Source organism: Mus musculus, chromosome 12, assembly GCF_000001635.26.
Source record: "Mus musculus strain C57BL/6J chromosome 12, GRCm38.p6 C57BL/6J".
Lineage (NCBI taxonomy): Eukaryota > Metazoa > Chordata > Mammalia > Rodentia > Muridae > Mus > Mus musculus.
Window position 1 is genome coordinate 118,231,389 of NC_000078.6, and position 18,873 is coordinate 118,250,261.

The 18,873-nt window shown below is 36.5% G+C and overlaps 1 protein-coding gene across 3 annotated transcripts in view; it reads right to left on the reverse strand.

Moving 5' to 3' along the window:
* Positions 1-297: 297 nt before the first annotated feature.
* Sp4 (trans-acting transcription factor 4) overlaps positions 298-18,873 on the reverse strand; it is a 69,755-nt gene continuing 51,179 nt past the window's right edge. For 2 of the 3 annotated variants that reach the window (NM_001166385.2, NM_009239.4), the window contains exon 6: positions 298-7,006. In NM_001166385.2, the coding sequence (NP_001159857.2) occupies positions 6,759-7,006 (248 nt within the window). In that variant the 3' untranslated portion in view covers positions 298-6,758. The remainder of the gene's footprint in view (positions 7,007-18,873) is intronic. The other variant, XM_017315007.2, reaches the window with a different exon arrangement.

The following is an 18,873-nucleotide window of genomic DNA, read 5'->3' on the forward strand; positions in this document are numbered from 1 at the left end:
ACCTCTGAAACAAGCTGCATGGATTTCAGTTTCAGTCTGTGGCAAATCTCCAGCTTAAAAGAGAAAAATTACCAGAGTAGAGGTGTTTGGAGTTTCCTGAAAATCATACTTTGGGATTATCCTGAATGCTGGAATAAAGGCATTTTCTATTTTTCCTAAAAGACATAAACATTTAATTAACAAATCTAATCAAAATTCCACTAGAATAAAGTATATAAGCAGAAGTATTTATTTGTATTTATTTTCAAGGGGAAAGGATTCTTACCTCATAATGTTAATGCTTTCAAGAACTACCAAGATCATAGATTCAAATAAGTTTAATTAATATTTAAAATTCACTTTTATCAGGAAGATAATTCTTTTCCTAAAAATACAGAAAAAAATGCCCAAGTCTGCAAAATGATTAACTCCAAGAAATCTGGTAGGTTTGCTTATTTTTTCACTTTTTCTTAAATACGTTTTGTTCACAAATGGGATGTAAACGGAAAGTACTTCCAGTTACTTACAGAAGTTGTGGACCAATTTACATAGCCTTTTAATACCAACTGCCATCTACATTATGAAAAACAAAGACAAATAAACAACATGAACAACGAACACAACCACCACCTCAGGTTCTTTAGATAAACTAATATATGACCATCAAAATCAGTTTGATTTTTCAACAATATTTTCCTGTCCATGAAATTAGAAAGGAATACAGTAACTTATAAACACCAGTCTTAAAGAGCATCATTAGAGATATAACACTCCACCAAACACATACACAAAGCAAAAGCTACTGTAAAGGTATAATATGGTTACTCTAAAGGTATAACCTGGTTATTGAATTGCTATTTTTTTTTCTTTTGTTAGCTTGCTTACTTTTATGGTATTTTCCTCAGTAGTGGTTTTTGAACTTGTTAGGTGATCAAATAATTAGAAATCATGATGCCATTTACATAGTACCACGAATTACTCATACCTTTAATTCCGACATAAAATTATACAAGCTAGAAACAATTTTATCAGCAGAAAATATAACTTTATTATAGCTTCCACATCACAAAAATACTATAAATAAAATATTTATTAGACTGCATTTCATAGCAGGACAATAAATAACACACTTTAAATCAAGCCAACTACCTAGAAAGGTAGGATGCAAAGATGAACTGTTGCTTGAGGCACCTGTGCAGGTTTATCTCTTTGTGTCTCCCATCCCTTGCTGGTGTCTGATCACTGCAACCGGATGAGCTTTCTCGGCTGTCTTGAAACCTGGGCATCCTTACTTGCCCTGCTTTAGCTCTTCCCAGGAGGCACAATCTCCATGTGCTTTAGTATCTTCAGTCTTGTTCCCAGTGAGTCCTGCCACTCCAGAGGGAGAGGGTGCTATTGTGTAATTCTGAGGTACCATACCTCAGACTAGCTCAGCTTGACCAAAACATGCTTGAGATGGGAAATTCTCACTGAAGTTCCTTTGATGTAATGTAGAGAGCCAGCTTTGCAACGTGATGAGCCTTCCATGCATTTCCATTAAGCTCTTTGGGAACTACTCAATGCCTCCTGCTGGGTCTGATGGTTTGTCTCTCCAGATCCCCACGTTGAAATCCAATTACCAACACAGCAGAGGAGGTGGGGCCTCTAAGAAGTGGTAAGATCATAAAAATGGCATCCTCTTGAAATGGTATTAGTATTCCAAGAAAAAAAGGCTCTCAGAAAGCCATCTCATCCTCCTACTATGTGAAGGGAACATGTGTTGTCAGGGGACACTGAACTGTGACTTTGGGCTTATGCCTATTGTGTCTATAAGCCATCCAGCTTATGCTGACACAGTATCATGAATAAAGTAACCCTTTCTGGGTTAGCTACTGTGAATGCTTCTGCTTACCAGGTGCTGGGTGCACTTACTACAATGTCAACCACAACTGTGCAAATAAGGACACAATGCAGTAAGATTTAATAGTTCAGCAACAACTAAATCAGGAGGTAACTGAACACCAGCTCCTTTTTTCCAAGTACTATCACCATGGAAAGATAATTCTGCATTACCAACAGTCCTTTGTGCTCTTTCCTTTCCCCCTTCTTTCCTTGCTTCCTTCCACCTGAGATCTTGCTCAGGTATCTGAAAATAAATAATTTCACTGCAACCTGCAACTAAGAGAAGCAAAACCCAAGGCTATGCCAACCAGCAAATCTTAGAAAATGCCTTTAAAATCCTGCAACACAATTACATATTATACACATCACAGCACAGACAACCATCAGAGGAATCAAAGAATCCCACACTTCTTACTGGCATCTGAAGTCTCAGTACCCCTATAACTTACACCTAAACTTTAAATATAGAAAAGCTGTGTCATATGTGAGTTTTCTGACTTCAAGGTCATCTTTAACAAGACACTGTCAACTACAGCTATTACAACAGTGGCTCTAACCACTGCTTTAGCTCCACACTAAACGGTTTCATGTCAGCAGTCTGATTGTGACCGATCCTACTTTACTTTTCAGTCTTTTTCATGTGGTTGAATCTCTAGCTTAGAAACCGGACCGTTACTGGACTTAACGAGAAAGTTTCAGGTTTTAAATTTCATTATCTTTTCATGCAGTGTTATCCTGATAAGTACATATGTTAATCTTTCAGGAAATTGAAACACATACGTGTTTTTAAGAAGGATTAAAAAGGAGAAATGTAATTGGTGCTCACTGGTAAGAGGAATAGTTAAAGAGGTAAAGTCGCCACCTCCCACTCCCTACTCCAAGTTTATCTTTGGGGTAGCAATATGAGCTTTGGGCTTAAGAATAAGAACTCAGGGGAATAAGAATCAGGCATAGTTAAGCAATCCTGGTCACGATGGGTACCTTTACTTTTGACATGAAAGCTTTCGACAAAGTTGTTACTTGGTAGAGGAGCATAAATGTAACTGCCTCTTGTTTTGATCACTGTTATGTATGTGATGTAACCATGCCCTTACTCTATGCTATACAAGCTATGTGCCCAGACAGTATACCACCCTACCTACTCCATGTTTAAATATTAGTTGGAAGCTTGTGGGCAGCTCACTTCCCTCTGCCTAACATCCCGCAGGTCTCCCCTACAGCTCTGCTGTCTCTGCACTCTTAGAAGTATGTCCATTCAAGTCATACTGTAATGGATTCTCGTTAGCAGTAAGGTTTTTGTGAGACATGCAAGTCTCTCCCAGAAGGACAATTCTTCCTTACAGACTTTTCCACAACTATGTGGCCTACACTGTTTCTAAGTGAACTTAAATATTATTGCTCTGAACTTAAATATTATTTTAATTTTGTTTTTCATTTTTAGACCACCTATTTCCTAACATTTATTGATTAAAATTATTTAAATAGTGTCTCTAAATCAAAATTTAATTTTCACAAATGCCTATAGCAATGGTCACAAATTAACATGCAATTTAAACTGGTGTTCTTTGGCGGTATTTTCAGAGGTTTGTTGATCAGATCTTAAAACCGGGATTAAGAAGAGTTGCCAATACATGTTCTAGTGAGAGGTATTTAAATTTTCAGTGTTCACCGTGATGAGAAGGTTGGTAGTTTAAACACTTTATTGCTGCTCTATAGTATACATAATTAAATGAGGCATGTTCAACCCAAGGGGACTTTAATAGGTTACTTGCAATTGTTACTGCAGGCAACAACTTGTACATGATTTTATTTCCAAATCCACAAAAAACAAATTTTATACAAATCAGCACTGTAAAAATGTCAATTACAGCCCCAGAGGCTTTGCTGGCAGAATAATTGTCTAAATTCTAGAATATGGGAAAACAGGTTTTTTTTTTTTTTCCTGGATTCATCTTTTTTTTTTTCCATTTTCTTTTTTACAAAAAATTTACAAGTGAAATGTTACTACGAAACTTTTTATAAGGAATTTTTGCAAAACATTTACATTTTACCATCAACTATATCTGTTTTAAAATCATTATGTAGATTTAATACCCTATGCTGCACATCAATTTATGTGGGATGACAACTTAGTGACATGCATAAAAAAACACCACAAGGCATTAAAATGGAGACTTAAGTACAAATATTGTTGCAATAAAACAGTTATAAAATTGAAAAATAGGACCTAAACATCATGCTTATCTAAGTTTGACAAATTAAGTTTTTCTCCTAGATTACACACTTGTATTACTGCTCTCATGAGTGTGATAAATAATGACTTTTTAACATCAACTTCTAATGTAATCAGCAGCACACACACAAACCTAACCAAAGGAAGTATACTGTAAGAGAAAACTATTCTAACACTGAGTTCTACCATGGTAAATACAGAGCTTTGCACTGATAATTTTACAAAGAAAAGCTTCATAATGGTGGCAAGGGGAGTGAGCAGTGAAATGCCCTTCACAAGACTGTACTGAGTATCTGTGCCCTACCACAGCTACATCCCACCGAGTCAAACACGGGACAGTGAAACCTACAACTGCTGTAGACAGAAAGGAAGGTGGACTCAGAATGGTATGCAGAACAGACTGCCAAAAGAGGTCTGATTCGGTGGTCAAATGTGCCTGCTGACAGGTCATTTTATATGCTATAAGGTTATCCAGATTCAGTCTGATACATGTATAACAGACCTCATTGTTGATGAGGAAAACTTGCACTTCTGATGAGCGTATATGGGTTGCATAAAACTGGATTGTGGAACAGTGATGCACAGCGCTCAAACTTGGTGCAAACAACAAAAAGTATCACTGGGAGAAAACATGATTAAAACATTAAGAAAGTCTCTTTGCATAAAAAAAATTGATAGCACTGATTGTGTAGCATGATAGATAAAATATATTTGATGTTTCAGCTCCTATATAATAAAATTAAAATTAACATTACCAAATGCTCCTCCGTACCAGACAAAACAACAAACTGATTCTGATATTTTAAAGCCAGATCCATCAGCTGTTAAGAGTACATTAAATAAAATATACAAAACAATTTACAAAATCCAACTAAAATTTAAAGACTTTGTTACAAGTCTACAAAAGCTTTAAGAAACTTGAAATTTATAACCACAGTGTAAAAATTTTTTTCCTTTAATCTCAAAGCTTTTTTATACAAACCGAAAGCACAAAAGGCCTTCAGTTTTATATAACGCTACAAAGGGCTGGCCTAGAGTGTACATAGTGTAAACAGTGATCATTACAGTATTTCTCCTTCATCAAAAATACATGAAACATCACGATTTGGGAAGAGAATTCTCATGAGTAGTACTTTTCCTGAAATAATAAAGAATGCACAAGAAAACATATACCTATTATATTCAAACTAATGATGGTTAAAAAAGGAAGTAGGTAAAAACTTTAGTTTCCAAATGGTCTGTTTCAATAGTTATGATTCTGTGTAAATACGTTCTAAAAACATGAAGTGTCTTACTAATGTTTAATCTATTAGAATAATCCAATTGCTTTCCATATGAAACTTTTGGCCATCTTTCCTAATAAGACACTGTTCTCTAAGACCCTTGCACAAACAATGAAATATATTTTCAGTCAGTATTTGACTGAAAAGTATTCTGGATTTCCAAAAATAATTTTGCTTCATAATATCATATCTATTATACATTTGTTAAGCTGTCTAGACCTTTAGGGAAAATTCTGTTATTGGTATAACATAAAGATATCACTGTGATATATGTTCCTAATTAGCCAAACACAGTACTAGAAATAAAGTAGGATTTGCCAATTTTTAGTAAAGGAAAAAAGGATTATAATGTAATTAAAAATAATTTCCTGCTGGCCTTGAAAATTATGATAATTCTTTCTTTGGCTACCAAAGCATAAAGAATCCTGCATATTGTCAACGTAACTCATATTTACAGAATATGAAATTACATAGATCTATAATCTATGCAAGTATTTCCAATATGAACACTTAAAATGAAATTTCACTCTTGAACACAGGGTTAGGCACACAGTCAACCCTGACTTTAAAATATTGTTAAACTGCTTCGTCTTGCCTTTCTGAGGCTATCATCAATTCTGTCCTAACAAATTTTCCCCCAGCATTTTCCTAAGGTTTCAATCTAAAATTTAACCTAAGATTTAGCTCTAAGGTCCTCTTGTGTCTCCAAAATGGAGAAAATAATTGGGTTTCACTGATTGTCTGCACACACACTACTATAATGTAGTGTAATAAAGATCTGAGACACGGCTCAGATTACCATTTTGGAACAACATATCCTAATTCAACTTTTGAAGAATTTTTGATATTTAGAAAAGACGGCCAAAACTATTTTGAATAGATTTTTTTCCAAAAACCAAGCCAAAGAAACAGTATTATCCCTATTGTCAGGTAGCAATCTGTTTTCTGTGCTAGACAGTAGAAGAAATGTATGTATATTATTACTGACTAAAATTTTAACAAAGTTCTTCCAAACAGAGAAAGTCCAATTAAGGCCCAGCCTACAAATTAGTGTGGTCTGTCTCTTTAGACATGTCAACAACACAGGATGTTAAAGGAGGGAAGATTCTGTTTAAAGGTTATGTGATGTATTTCCAAAAAACTACAGCAACTTATACCATGGAAGAAATACTTTTCTGTTTCCAGTATATTGGTTTTCTTTTTCAATTTTTTAAAAAATTCAACACTTTCTGTGTTGAACCAAAATCCCTGGAATACTTAAAGATGCCAAGGATACAAACGTGATTTCCTACTCTGTAATCCACTTGACCAGCCCATTTCCAGATTTTCAAAGGTGTGTAAACTTAAGTGCAGCACTAGAGGTCTTTGTTATAAATAACGTTTCAGAATTCTTCCATGTTTGTTGAAACATTGGGAGTTGCTGGATTCGAATCTTGGGAAATGGCGGCAACCGTGACAATCCGTGGAGAGCCAAGCACCTCTGTAACAGATGAGTCCAGTTCTCCGGAGGTAACAATGGCAAGAGCTGTCCCACCTCCTTTCTTATTCTGGTGAGTTTTGACATGCTTGGATAGGTGATCACTCCGCATAAACCTTTTAGAACACTCTGGACATTCAAATCTCTTTTCACCTGTGAACATAAGAAGTAAATAAAATTATATACATTCTAATTAAATAAAATTTTAATTTTTAGTAATTTATCTTCCAAATATATTCTGCTTTAATATGATATATACAGATATCCCTAGTTTAAGTAGGTATATAATATTGTCTTCTTATTTCTATGATGGTAAAGGGGTAAATCCAGAGCTTTGTTCATGGTAGGCAAGTCCTCTAACCACTGAATTATCTCTAGCTTTCTGTTAAAAAAACAAACAAACCAAAAACAAACAGCAAAAAACTATTAAGCAAACAATGTAGAAGAAAAACCATGTGGCTGAGAATAAAAGACCTTATTCATTTCTGCCATGAACTAAGGGGGTGGGGGTGGGGAGTAGGAGAGTTGGAGACTGGAACAAGTCAAGCAACAACCCTGAGCCTCAGTTTCCCCACTCATACAATAAATAAAAAGATTTCTAACAAAAGAACTCTTGACAGTCTATACCAGCTAACAAAGGGCAGTAGGCAAGGCCATGTGGACTCTACTTAGAGTTGATAGCTGGGTCTCACCTTTAAACTTGAGAGCATGACATACTGTAGAAACTTTTTTAAGCTAAGACTTTAGTAGCATGCTGAGGTTTTATAAGTAAAAATTTGGAGCTGGGGAAAAATATATATATAAATTAAAAACATCTTTTAAGCTTCCAAGGAACAATGATGATAGTTTGATCCTTAAACATGTTTTTTTACAAAATGTAAGACAGTTCTAATTAGAACTACTTGTACTCACAGAAATAAAGATCAAATGTTAACTTGTGGAGAGCCTTTGGGGTGTTGCTTGGCAGGAATCTGACATTGGCCAAGGACAAGGAAATAGGATTCAGGCAAGAGTCTGACATTAGGCCATGACAAGGAAGCAAGCTCAGGCAGGAATCTAATTTTAGGCTAGAACAGGGAAGTAAGTTCAGGCAGGAATCTTTATCTTAGGGTGGAACAAAAGAAGTAGGCTTCAGGCAAGAATCTGATTTTGGGCTTGGACAAGGAAGTGGACTTGGTCATTCCAAGCCCTTGGAAACAACTGTCTTGGGAGTAATCACAGAACTTTGCTTATTGCCTTGCTTGTTCCTCATTGTACTGCCTGCCTTAAATACTTGCATATAATTAAAATGGTATAAAAGTGGATTGGGGAAAAAAATAAACTGCCTCAGCCTCAGAACTGGCTGGGGTCATGCTACAATGTTGTCTCTCTCTCTTTTTTTTTCCTTTTTAATCCTCACCCCTGCACTGAAGAACCTGTTGACTGATTGAGCTGGCTTGGTCAGATGGCACCTCAACGTCAGGGTTCCAGTAAGTGGGGTACAGTGAAAGACACCGAGGGAATTGGAAGTGTGTGCAAAGGAAAGTAAATAAGATTTGGGCCAGTGGTGAATAAACCTTATAGGAGAACAAGTAATGGTAAAATGTGTTTTGTGTATGTGTTTAGCATACTAAAGTCTAAAGAAGCAAAGGTAATTCTCATAGATGCTTTAGTGTTTAGACCCTGACTAGAGACAGTTTACACCCTAGAAATGAGAGAGAATGGGAGAATGGATTTGAGAAAAGCAGTCCTCCCCAACTATCCAGGGATGCTTCGGCTAAAGAGAAGAAAAATGCATGTAAGTTGTTTCAGAGCTCTCCTAGGGACAGGAGGAGGCTGGGAGATGTCCTGCCCCCTTTCTGGCTCCTACTGGAGGAATGCTTAGTTCTGGGTCTCTTAGATAAGAAATCTGGGTCTCTTTGGGATATCTAATTCTCTTCCCTCTCTGTCTATTGTGTGTCCCTGGAGCACCAATCTGTCCATGTCCATCAAAACTGACTTTTTTGTTATGTCTGTATTTTCGTTTTTTGTTGTTGTTGTTTGAATGGTGTTCTGTGTTTCATGTTCAAAAGAAAAAAGCTAAAACTTTATCTGCTGGTTGTTCACCCTTTGATTTAGTTTCAACTCATTTCAAAAAAAAAAAAAAGAAAAAAAAAGATAAGAAAAATTAAAAAGGAAAAAATAAGTAAAAAGCAGTCTCATTTGGCCTCTGGAGCCCTACACCTGTAGTTAGGAGTCTAGCACAGCTGGAGAAGACCTGCCCGGAGCTGACTGTTTGCAAGAGCTGCTCTCAAGGGGCCAGCAGCTTCTCAAGTTCTATGATGAGGGAACTAATGGCTGGTTTTCCTACAAAAATCTCTGACTGTGATTTGGGTCCAACGGGTAACAAGGTGTTCTTCTCTTGAAATTGCAGCTAGAAAAATTATAAGTAAATATATGACCCACTTCATTTTTACTTCTGACTGGTTTTAAAAGTATAAATATGTTCTGCATGTCATGGCTATAGATTACTGCTTATAAATTATTGGGTATGATTAAAAATTTGTAACATTGGTAACAGAAAACTGGCTTGAAACTGGTAACTCTTGGTTGGAGTAATTTACAACTACAACTTGTGGCATGAGCCAACCTAGGGAAACAGGTCTCTAAAGATACATCTAAATTGGGTGATATTTTATGTAATTCTTGTCCTAGAAACAAGACTTATATAAGATAGAATTTAAGGCAGTGTCTCTTTGGTGAGGTATTAGAGGCTGCACCATCATGCGTTCGTGTGCAGGAATTGACAGTCAAACTTTGTAGTATCCAGATGATTCACTTGGTGTTTTTGGAGAGCCTAGATTGTTTAGAGGCTGAGTTTTGCTTTCCAAAGTTGTGGTTGTGCTCTGGTATTGCAAGGGAAACTTGAAGACTGTGGTTAAACTGCCAGTGTTTCATTGGCTGCAGTTGGTAGTTTGATCATAGGCTCAGGCAGGATTCTAACTCACACACATTTGTAATTAAGAAAAAAAAAAATCCTGCAGATGGAGATTGTTGCAGGGTTTGTGAAGGGTTTATGAGGCTATGGAACTTGTGGGGGCATAGAAAGCCTGGCTTGCCTACTCCAGCTGCCATTTCAGGAAATGCATATAGAATTATTATGAATTTGGAGGATTGTTTTTATACTGTTCCATTGCATCCTGATGACTGTTAAAGGTTTGCATTTAGTGTCTCTATTTGTAATTTTAAAGAACCCATGAAGAGATATTATTGTAAAGTTCTGCCTCAAGGAATGGATAATAGCCCTACTTTATATCAAAAATTTGTTGCTCCTTCAATGCAAGAGGTTAGGGCCTTGTATCCTTCTGTGTATATTATTCATTATATGGATGGTATTTTATTAGTTGATCCTTAAGAGGGTAGTTTTACTACAGGCCATTGCTCTTATATAAGGTTTAAAATCTTAGGGACTAGTTGTTGCTCCAGAAAAAATTCAGAGACAATACCCTTTCAATATTTGGGACATCAGTTACACCCTAAACAAATTGTAGCCCAGAAAATTCAAATAAGAAAAGGTAATTTACTTACTCTAAATGATTTTCAAAAGTTGCTAGGAGATATTAATTGGCTGAGACCTCATCTTAAGCTCACTACAGGAGAACTTAAACCTCTGTTTGATATCCTCAAGGGGGATGCAAGTCCTAATCCCCTTGACAATTAACTGATGAGGGACGAGTAGCTTTGCAGAAAGTGGAGGAAGCTATTAGCCAAAAACAGATACATTACATAGACTATGATCAATTGTTGGCTGCTTGCACCATTCCTACAACTCACACGCCCACAGCATCCTTTGCAAAAGGGACCATTAATGTGGATTCATCTTTCTTTGTCTCCAAAGAAAGTTTTAACGCCTTAATATGAAGCTGTTGCTGTGTTAATACAGAATTGTAGGTAGAATCATGGAAAAAATTTGGGAAAGAACCTGATGAAATATTTATCCCTTACTCCAAACAGCAGTTAAACTGGTTATTGCAACATACTGATATCTGACCTATTGCATATGAAAACTTTTCAGGGAAAATTGATAAACATTATCCAAAAGAAAAGTTGTTACAATTTGCCTCTATGCATGCTTTTGTATTTCCTGTAAATTTACACATGCAGCACATAGAAAATGCGCTCATCTAAAGGAAAGGCAGCATATGTAATTTGATCACATGTTCATTCCCTTTGAGTTTCCCCCCATCAGCACAAATAATTGAATTAGGTGCTATAGCCACTGTTTTTAAAATGCTGAAAAATCAAGCTTTCAATGTGTATACTGATACAGCCAATATATAGCTCATGGTTTACAACTACTTGAAACTATTCCTTTTTTAGATACTGCTAATTCTCAAAATTTGCAATTATTTATGCAAATACAACTCAATTTAAGAGAACGTACAGTTCTCTATTTTATAGGACATTTAAAAGCTCATACTGGATTGCCTGGCAATGCCACAGCAGAGTTGTATACCAGGAAGGCTATAGGCCTTACACAGGAACAATTAGCCAAACAATCTCAATCTTTACATCATCAAAATAGTAATAGCTTGATACAACAACTTGGTATTTCTAGAAAATGTGTATGTCAAATTGTAAAGACTTGTCCTGAATGTCCTCAATTTCTACCTGTACCATATAAAGGTGTTAATTCTTGAGGGCTTATATCTAATCAATTATAGCAAATGGATGTTACTCATATTTCTGATTTTGGAAAATTAAAATATGTACATGTGACTGTTGATACCTTTTTAGACTTTCTAGTTGCAACTGCTTTAACAGGAGAAGCAACTAAAAACGTAATTAGTCATTGCCTACGTTGTTTTTCTATACTGGGTGATCCAAATCAGATTAAAACAGATAATGGAACTGGCTATTGCATGGATGCATTTGAGGCTTTCTGTTGACAATTTAATATTACCCATATTACTGGGATTCCTTATAATCCTCAAGGACAAGGTATTGAGAAATGGATATTGTGGAACTTTAAAACAATATCTTCATAAAATAAAGAAGGGGGAGTTATATTCCCATGTACCACAAATTTATTTAAATCATGTTCTTTTTATTTTATAATTTTAAAAATTTGGATGCCAAGGAACTCTCTGAGTGCCTATGGCACCCTACAACCAGGCATATTTATGGCCTAGGTGAAATGGAAGGATCCACATAGTTGCACATGGCATGATCCTGATCAGATATTTAATATGGGGAAGAGGGCATGTTTATGATTTTTTTCCCAGGATGCTAAAGGAGTGTGCTAGCTGCCAGAGTGATTGGTGAGACATGCTGATGCTGGGACAAAATGATGCTGACCTGTGAGCTTGCTCAGTGTCCTGACAATGGTGACTGAAAAGCTGTTTTGAACATATGTTCCTGACCCACCTTTGCTTGTCTATGTCCCAGACTGGACAAGCTGCCTCACTTCAAGCTTTTAGACCTTGTGGGAAAAAGACCATGGAGAATGTGAAGTGGACACTGCCTTCAAAAAATTAATCAAAGCTGGGCGGTGGTGGCGCACGCCTTTAATCCTACCACTTGGGAGGCAGAGGCAGGTGGATTTCTGAGTTTGAAGCCAGCCTGGTCTACAAAGTGAGTTCCAGGACAGTCGGGACTATACAGAGAAACCCTGTCTCAAAAAAAAAAAAAAAAAAAAAAATCAGAGAAATTATAATGACTTTTCTATTTCCTTTAATGTGACCAGTTTTTCTGACTCAATCATGGACTGGTCTAGAAATCAATTCAATATTGGAAATAACAGGCTTCATTTGGAAGGCTGGTTCTTGACATTTTCAGAGATATATTTGAAAGTTAGCAGAAGTTCTTTATGAAGATATGTTAGCAATAGATAAAATTGGGACAGGATCTGGATTTCAAACAAGTGTTAGTGCATGTGTTAATTAAGGCTCCTAATCGTTTATTAATTGGTCATGTTAAAAGTATTTTTGTATCTTCTACAGTTTTTAATGTAAGTTGTACTGATTGTACTCTTTCCAGTTGTATTATGTGTTGAAATCTGACATGTCTGTCTGTTATGGTGGTCTATCAACCAGTTTTCGTTTTATTGTCTGTGAGTATTACAGGACCTTGGTATTCTGAGAAAAGCTTGCAGGTACTGGAAGAAGTGAGTCAGGCTTTAAGTAGAAGCAAGAGGGTAGTGGGCTGGATTATTGCCAGTATAGCAGCTTTAATTACATTAATAGCTGGCACCACTGCTTCTGCAATTGCTTTGACACAAGAAGTTGAGATAGCTACTTTTGTTAAGCATTTAGCAAAATATGTTACTAACGTTCTGAGTATTCAAGAGGATTTAGATAGGCATCTAGAAGAAAAGATTGATGTTCTTTATGATATATTCAATTACTGGAGAGCAGATTCAGAGTCTAAAAGTAAGGAGCTACCTTGAGTGCCATGCCAAATACCAATGGCTTTGTGTTACTTCTAAAGTTTATAATTACAGTCACTATAGTTGGGAAAAAGTTCAAAGATATTTGCAGGGTATTTGGCATAATTCCAATACCTCTCTGGATGTTTTAACTTTGCATACTAAGATTATAAATTTAAAGAATGCTGCTCTGCTGAGCTTTGATGATGCAGATATTGCTGATAAAATTATTCATGGCCTTTGGTCAGTATTCCCATCTTGGTGAGCTTCAAGGATGGCATATATGACTTGATCATGCTAGCCCTTCTTGTCCTGGGAATACTTTTATTCCTGCCCATTGTGTTAAAAGCTTGCCTTTAACAACATTAACATGTTGGCGGCCAAAGAACATGGCTTGAAACTAAAGATGAACCCCAAGACAGAGTTATTAATTTTAACAGGCTGAGAGCCAAGAACAGGTAAGTTCTGCACAGAGCCTTACCAACCTAAAACATTGATAATGCTAATTCCACAATGGGTAAGGAAGGCATTCTTATCAGAACTCCGAAGATAGGCACAGTCTTGTTTATGAAATAAAAAAGGAGGAGATGTGGAGGAGGGGGGGACACTTGGCAGGAATCTGATATTGGCCAAGGACAAGGAAATAGGATTCAGGCAGGAATCAGACATTAGGCCATGACAAGGAAGCAAGCTCAGGCAGGAATCTAATTTTAGGCTAGAACAGGGAAGTAAGTTCAGGCAGGAATCTTAATCTTAGGGTGGAACAAAAGAAGTAGGCTTCAGGCAAGAATCTGATTTTGGGCTTGGATAAGGAAGTGGACTTGGTCATTCTGGCAAGCCCTAGGAAACAACTGTCATGGGAGTAATCACAGGACTTTGCTTACTGCCTCGCTTGTTCCTCATTGTACTGCCTGCCTTAAATACTTGCATGTAATTAAAATGGTATAAAAGTGGATTGGAAAAAAAATAAGCCTGCCTCAGCCCCAGAACTACAATGTTGTCTAATTGCCTGTTTTCTTTTTAATCCCCACTCCTGCGCTTGAGAACCTGTTGATTGACTGAACGGGTTTGGTCATTAAGTAAAAAGGAAAAAAAATATTTTCTTTTGGGGTAATGGGATAGAACACATAAGCCCTGGTTGACTGTTCTATCCTGTGTACAAATGCTAACACTATGAGCTTTAGTCCTTCTTTCTACAACTGTCATGTCAGTGAAATGGGGGTTTTCTGCTGGAACTCTGATAGTATGCAGATTCATTCAGTAAAATTTTTTTTAACCAAGAGAAAAATCTATAATTTCAAATTTTTCTACATCAGATATTCCCCCCTTTTACATTGAATGGATTTACAATACTAAATTTTTCTTTTACAGTCTATACAAATGCATTGGACATAATTCTGAGAGGCATTAAAAATACAAACAGCAATAAAGGAGCCTGAATATTATGATTCTAAGTGAGTATGGAAATTAAACACATCTGAGAAACAGTCTTGAAGTAATTTACCTTCTTTTTTATCATAAAAGAAAAAGCTTTCAAGTGTACAACCTTTAAGCTAGAGAAACCCTGAAAACCTTGTTTTATATGTTTAGTTTATAACTGACTAACCTGAGGCTCATAAACTCATTAGTTTGCCTGGAAATCAAAGAACATACAGCATGGGCTTTTTTATGTTACACCACAGACCACCATTATTTCATAGCCACTGTGTCTGATTTATAGACCAGGGGTGATGACTTGAGACATGGGAGCCTTCTATACATACATAGCTAGAGATAAATCTACACAGTGACAGTCTAGCAAATACTTATTAATTGCAACATTCACGAACTCAGTCACTTCCCAACAGGTTTCTGTAGACTCTCTGTGCAAGACAATATCTGACTTTAAATTTTACTCTCAAATTAATGGCCACCATTCAGATCTATCACCCCAGTAAGTATTACCCAGTAAGTAATCCAGATATTCTAGCCTATAGCCACTTTGTGACAAATGGCACACAGGAAACAGTGGTGACATGTTCAGTGTGGATTTTCCCAGCCTGTCCACTCATCCATTTGGTTACTGAATTAACTTCAAGTATACTTTCACAAAGAAAATGAGTCCTTTTAGCTCAATGACCAAAGTGTTTTCTGCTATATTGGGTAATATTGTGAACTTTACTTCAAGGATGTAAAGAATGATTATATTAACTACAGATCATACAATTTTATTGTTAAAATTATTTCAACTCTTCCAATAATGCCTGGGCTGCCAAAATTCATGATTACCTTTTCTGAATAAAGAATCTAATTAACAAATCAGTTGATATTGGCTAATGTCACAGACAATATGGCCCTATAAGGACTACATGTCCCAATTCCTGGAAGTTACACATATGTCAGAGGGTAATGGGGTTTTCATACCTGTAACTAAGTAGGTTATGGAATTTGATACCGATGAATTATTCTCAACTGTCAAAGAGACATATCTGTATCTAGAGTTGGAGAGATTAGAAGTCTGATAGGGACCAACCAAAGTTTTGAAAGAGTGTCCTAGAACACGTGAGAGAAAAAAAACCAACCAACCAACCAACCAACCAACCAAACCAGACACCTTGGAAGACCAAACACTTGCCAGGGAAGTAAGAACCCAACATAACACCGAGGCTAAACTTGCTGACTGCAATGGGCTTAGAAGTAGGTTGTTTTCCAGAGCTTTAAGGAGGGCAGCTCCAAGCACACCGTAACCCTATGCAGGGCAGGAGGGCTTCTGACCTAAAGGAGCTAAAGGATAACTGTGCTCTTTTAAGCTGCTAAACTTGTGTTTTCTTTTTCAGTTCAGTTTTATGAACTTTTATAAAAATGAACAGAGAATCTTGCCAAATACTTACTGTATTATTTAAGCTACTGTTATTTTCTTCTTTCATTATTAATTTGGTAAATTACATTGCCTGAATGATTTTCAAATGTTCAGGCTTTCAAGCCTAGAATAAACTTCTTAGGTCCAGGCCTATGGTGTTCTTTCTTGGAAGTTTTTAACAAGATTCAATTTCTTTAATGAACAGGACTTTTCATGTTATGTATTTTTGGTGGTATTTCCGAGAAGCTACACTCAGGGCTTCAGTGTGCTACATCAAAGCTCTTTCACTAGGCTCTATCCCAAGTCCTATCTGCCTCTCCTTGAGCAAATATTGGTTCTGGTGCCTTTTTGAGCATCATTCGGATCATCCATTTAATGTCTACATAGTCTTTAGCGGTATGCGTATATTTTCTTGGTAAGTGTGACCAGGGAATTTAGATGTTTTACTTTTCCAGCAAATCAGATTTTGAATTGAGTGGTCTGGGTATTATCAGCTCAGGGTAGAACACTTACCTAGCATGTGTGCAAGCTTGAGTTCCACCCCTGACAGCACAAAAACCAAGCCCACCACCACAGCCTGAGTTTGAATGACTTTCTGAACTGTTCTATTTATTTCCCCTCTTTATTATTCCTTAATCTCTCATTTTGGATCTTTTCATTTTCTTGTTTCTTAAGGTAAAAATATTAGATTACTGACTGAAAAAGATAAATTTACTTTTACTGTTTTTTTTAATTTGCCTATTATATATTGTATGATAAAACTTTTCATTCAGTAAAAGCTATTTTCTAATTTCCCTTGAGACTTTCTCTTGGTCCATGGATAACTCAGAAATAATGGGTTGATAACGTTATACAAGCTAAAGGGCAGCATGAGCTACATACTGAATTCAAGGCCAGTTTGGGCTATAATTTCTCCCTCTATTTTTTCATTCTTTTGTTTTCTCCCTTCCTCTCTATATACAGACTATGCATGTACATACACATACTATATACATTACATTCATTCTCATATTCTGTCTGTCTCTGTCTCTGTCTCTCTCTCTAGCTGGCCTGAAACTCACTATGTACACTGGATGAGCCTTGGACTAATGGAAATATGCCTGAATCTGCCTCCCTAATGCTGGAATTAAAAGTGTTCACCACTATATCAAGCCCTAATTCAATTTTTTGCTATTATTTGTTCTTCCTTTCCTTCAAGTTTTTTTAAAAGTAATATTTATTGTTTTACTATGAAGAATTTTTGGATATGAAAGTATAATACTATGAAGTATTTCTTCTGGTGCAAATCTGATAGTATAAATTCTTAGTTTTACTTCGCCTAAAAGAAGTCCATATAGAGATGGCTCAGTGGGCAAGAGATCCTGTGTAGCCACGAGGATCTGAATCTGGATCTTCAGACCCAACATCCATGGTTGTTACACACACCTGTACCTCTAACACTACAGGGAGATGGAGACAGAAGGGTCACTTTGGATTGCTGGCAGTCAGTGTAGCCCTGTGAGCTTCAGGTTCAGAGAGAGAGACCTTGCCTCAAAGGAATAAGGCACGGAGTGATAAAGGCAATATTTAATGTCCTCTTCTGACTATACACGCATATACAGGGATGTGCATCTGCACATATACAGGTGTGTATACCATCCACACAAAACACACTTTTTAACAAGGACTCTTAACATGTAGCTCAGGTTGTTCTGAAATTTATTTGAGGTAGCCCAGGCTGCCTTCTTACTCATTCTTCCTTCTCAGATTCCTGAGTGTGCAGATCATAGCCTCACTCGTCATCCCCCATAATTTTTAGGGGGAATCTGCTATTATTCAAGCTTTCATTTCCTCTACACATAAATGTATCATTTTCTTTCAGAGTCTTTCAAGATTCTCATCATCTCTGATTTGCAGCAGACTAATCATGAGACATGTCTGGACAAGCTTTTCCTTTAGCACCCATATAGGATGTATTGAACTTTTGGATCTCTACTTAATATCTAATAGGAAACCTGGGATATTTTATGTTCAATGTTTTTCTGTCTCAACTTTTTCCTCTTCCTTTCAGTGACACAAACTTTATGTTCTTTATTTCTGTCCCATGCAGTCCTGAGATCCAACTTACTCTCTGCTGTCTCAATCTTTTCCTTTTGGCTATGAGAATTCATAATTTATACTGCTCATTTTCAATTGCTATAGTCTTCATCAGGCTACTGAATATTTAGTCATTTCTAACTTTGAATACTGTACTTTTCTATTGTGTTATAGTCTATCGTTTTAGTTTCTCTAATTATAAATGTCTGCTTTTCTATTCATCTCAACCATGTTTGGCTCTAGTCAGTCTACGGATCATGGTTTTAATGGCTGCTTTAAAGTCTGATAAATTCTTAAATTTGGGTTATCTTAGCATCTTATTGCACTCTGGACAGTTTAGATGTTATGCTGCAGTGATTCTGAGTCCTTTAAAATGTTCTAGAAAATGTTTTAGTGTTAGTAGATAATTACTCCATTTAAGTCCATTCAGACTCAAAGCCTCATTCTTCCCCCTCCCCAAGTTTCAATATTAATTCCTTTTAAAAGGCATTGTTCAAGGACTTGGGAGATGTCTCAGTGAGCAAGAGCAGGATCTGAGTTTGAATTTAAAAACAAAAAATAAAACAGAAAACTGGCTATAACTGTGCAAGCTGTAACTCCAACCTTGTTGAGTAGAGACAGATGTATCCTGGGAACTTGCCTGTTCTCTAACCATCCTAATCATTAGCCTAAATGGTAAGCTGCTGGTTCAGCAAGAGGTTGTCTCAAGAGATTGGTTTG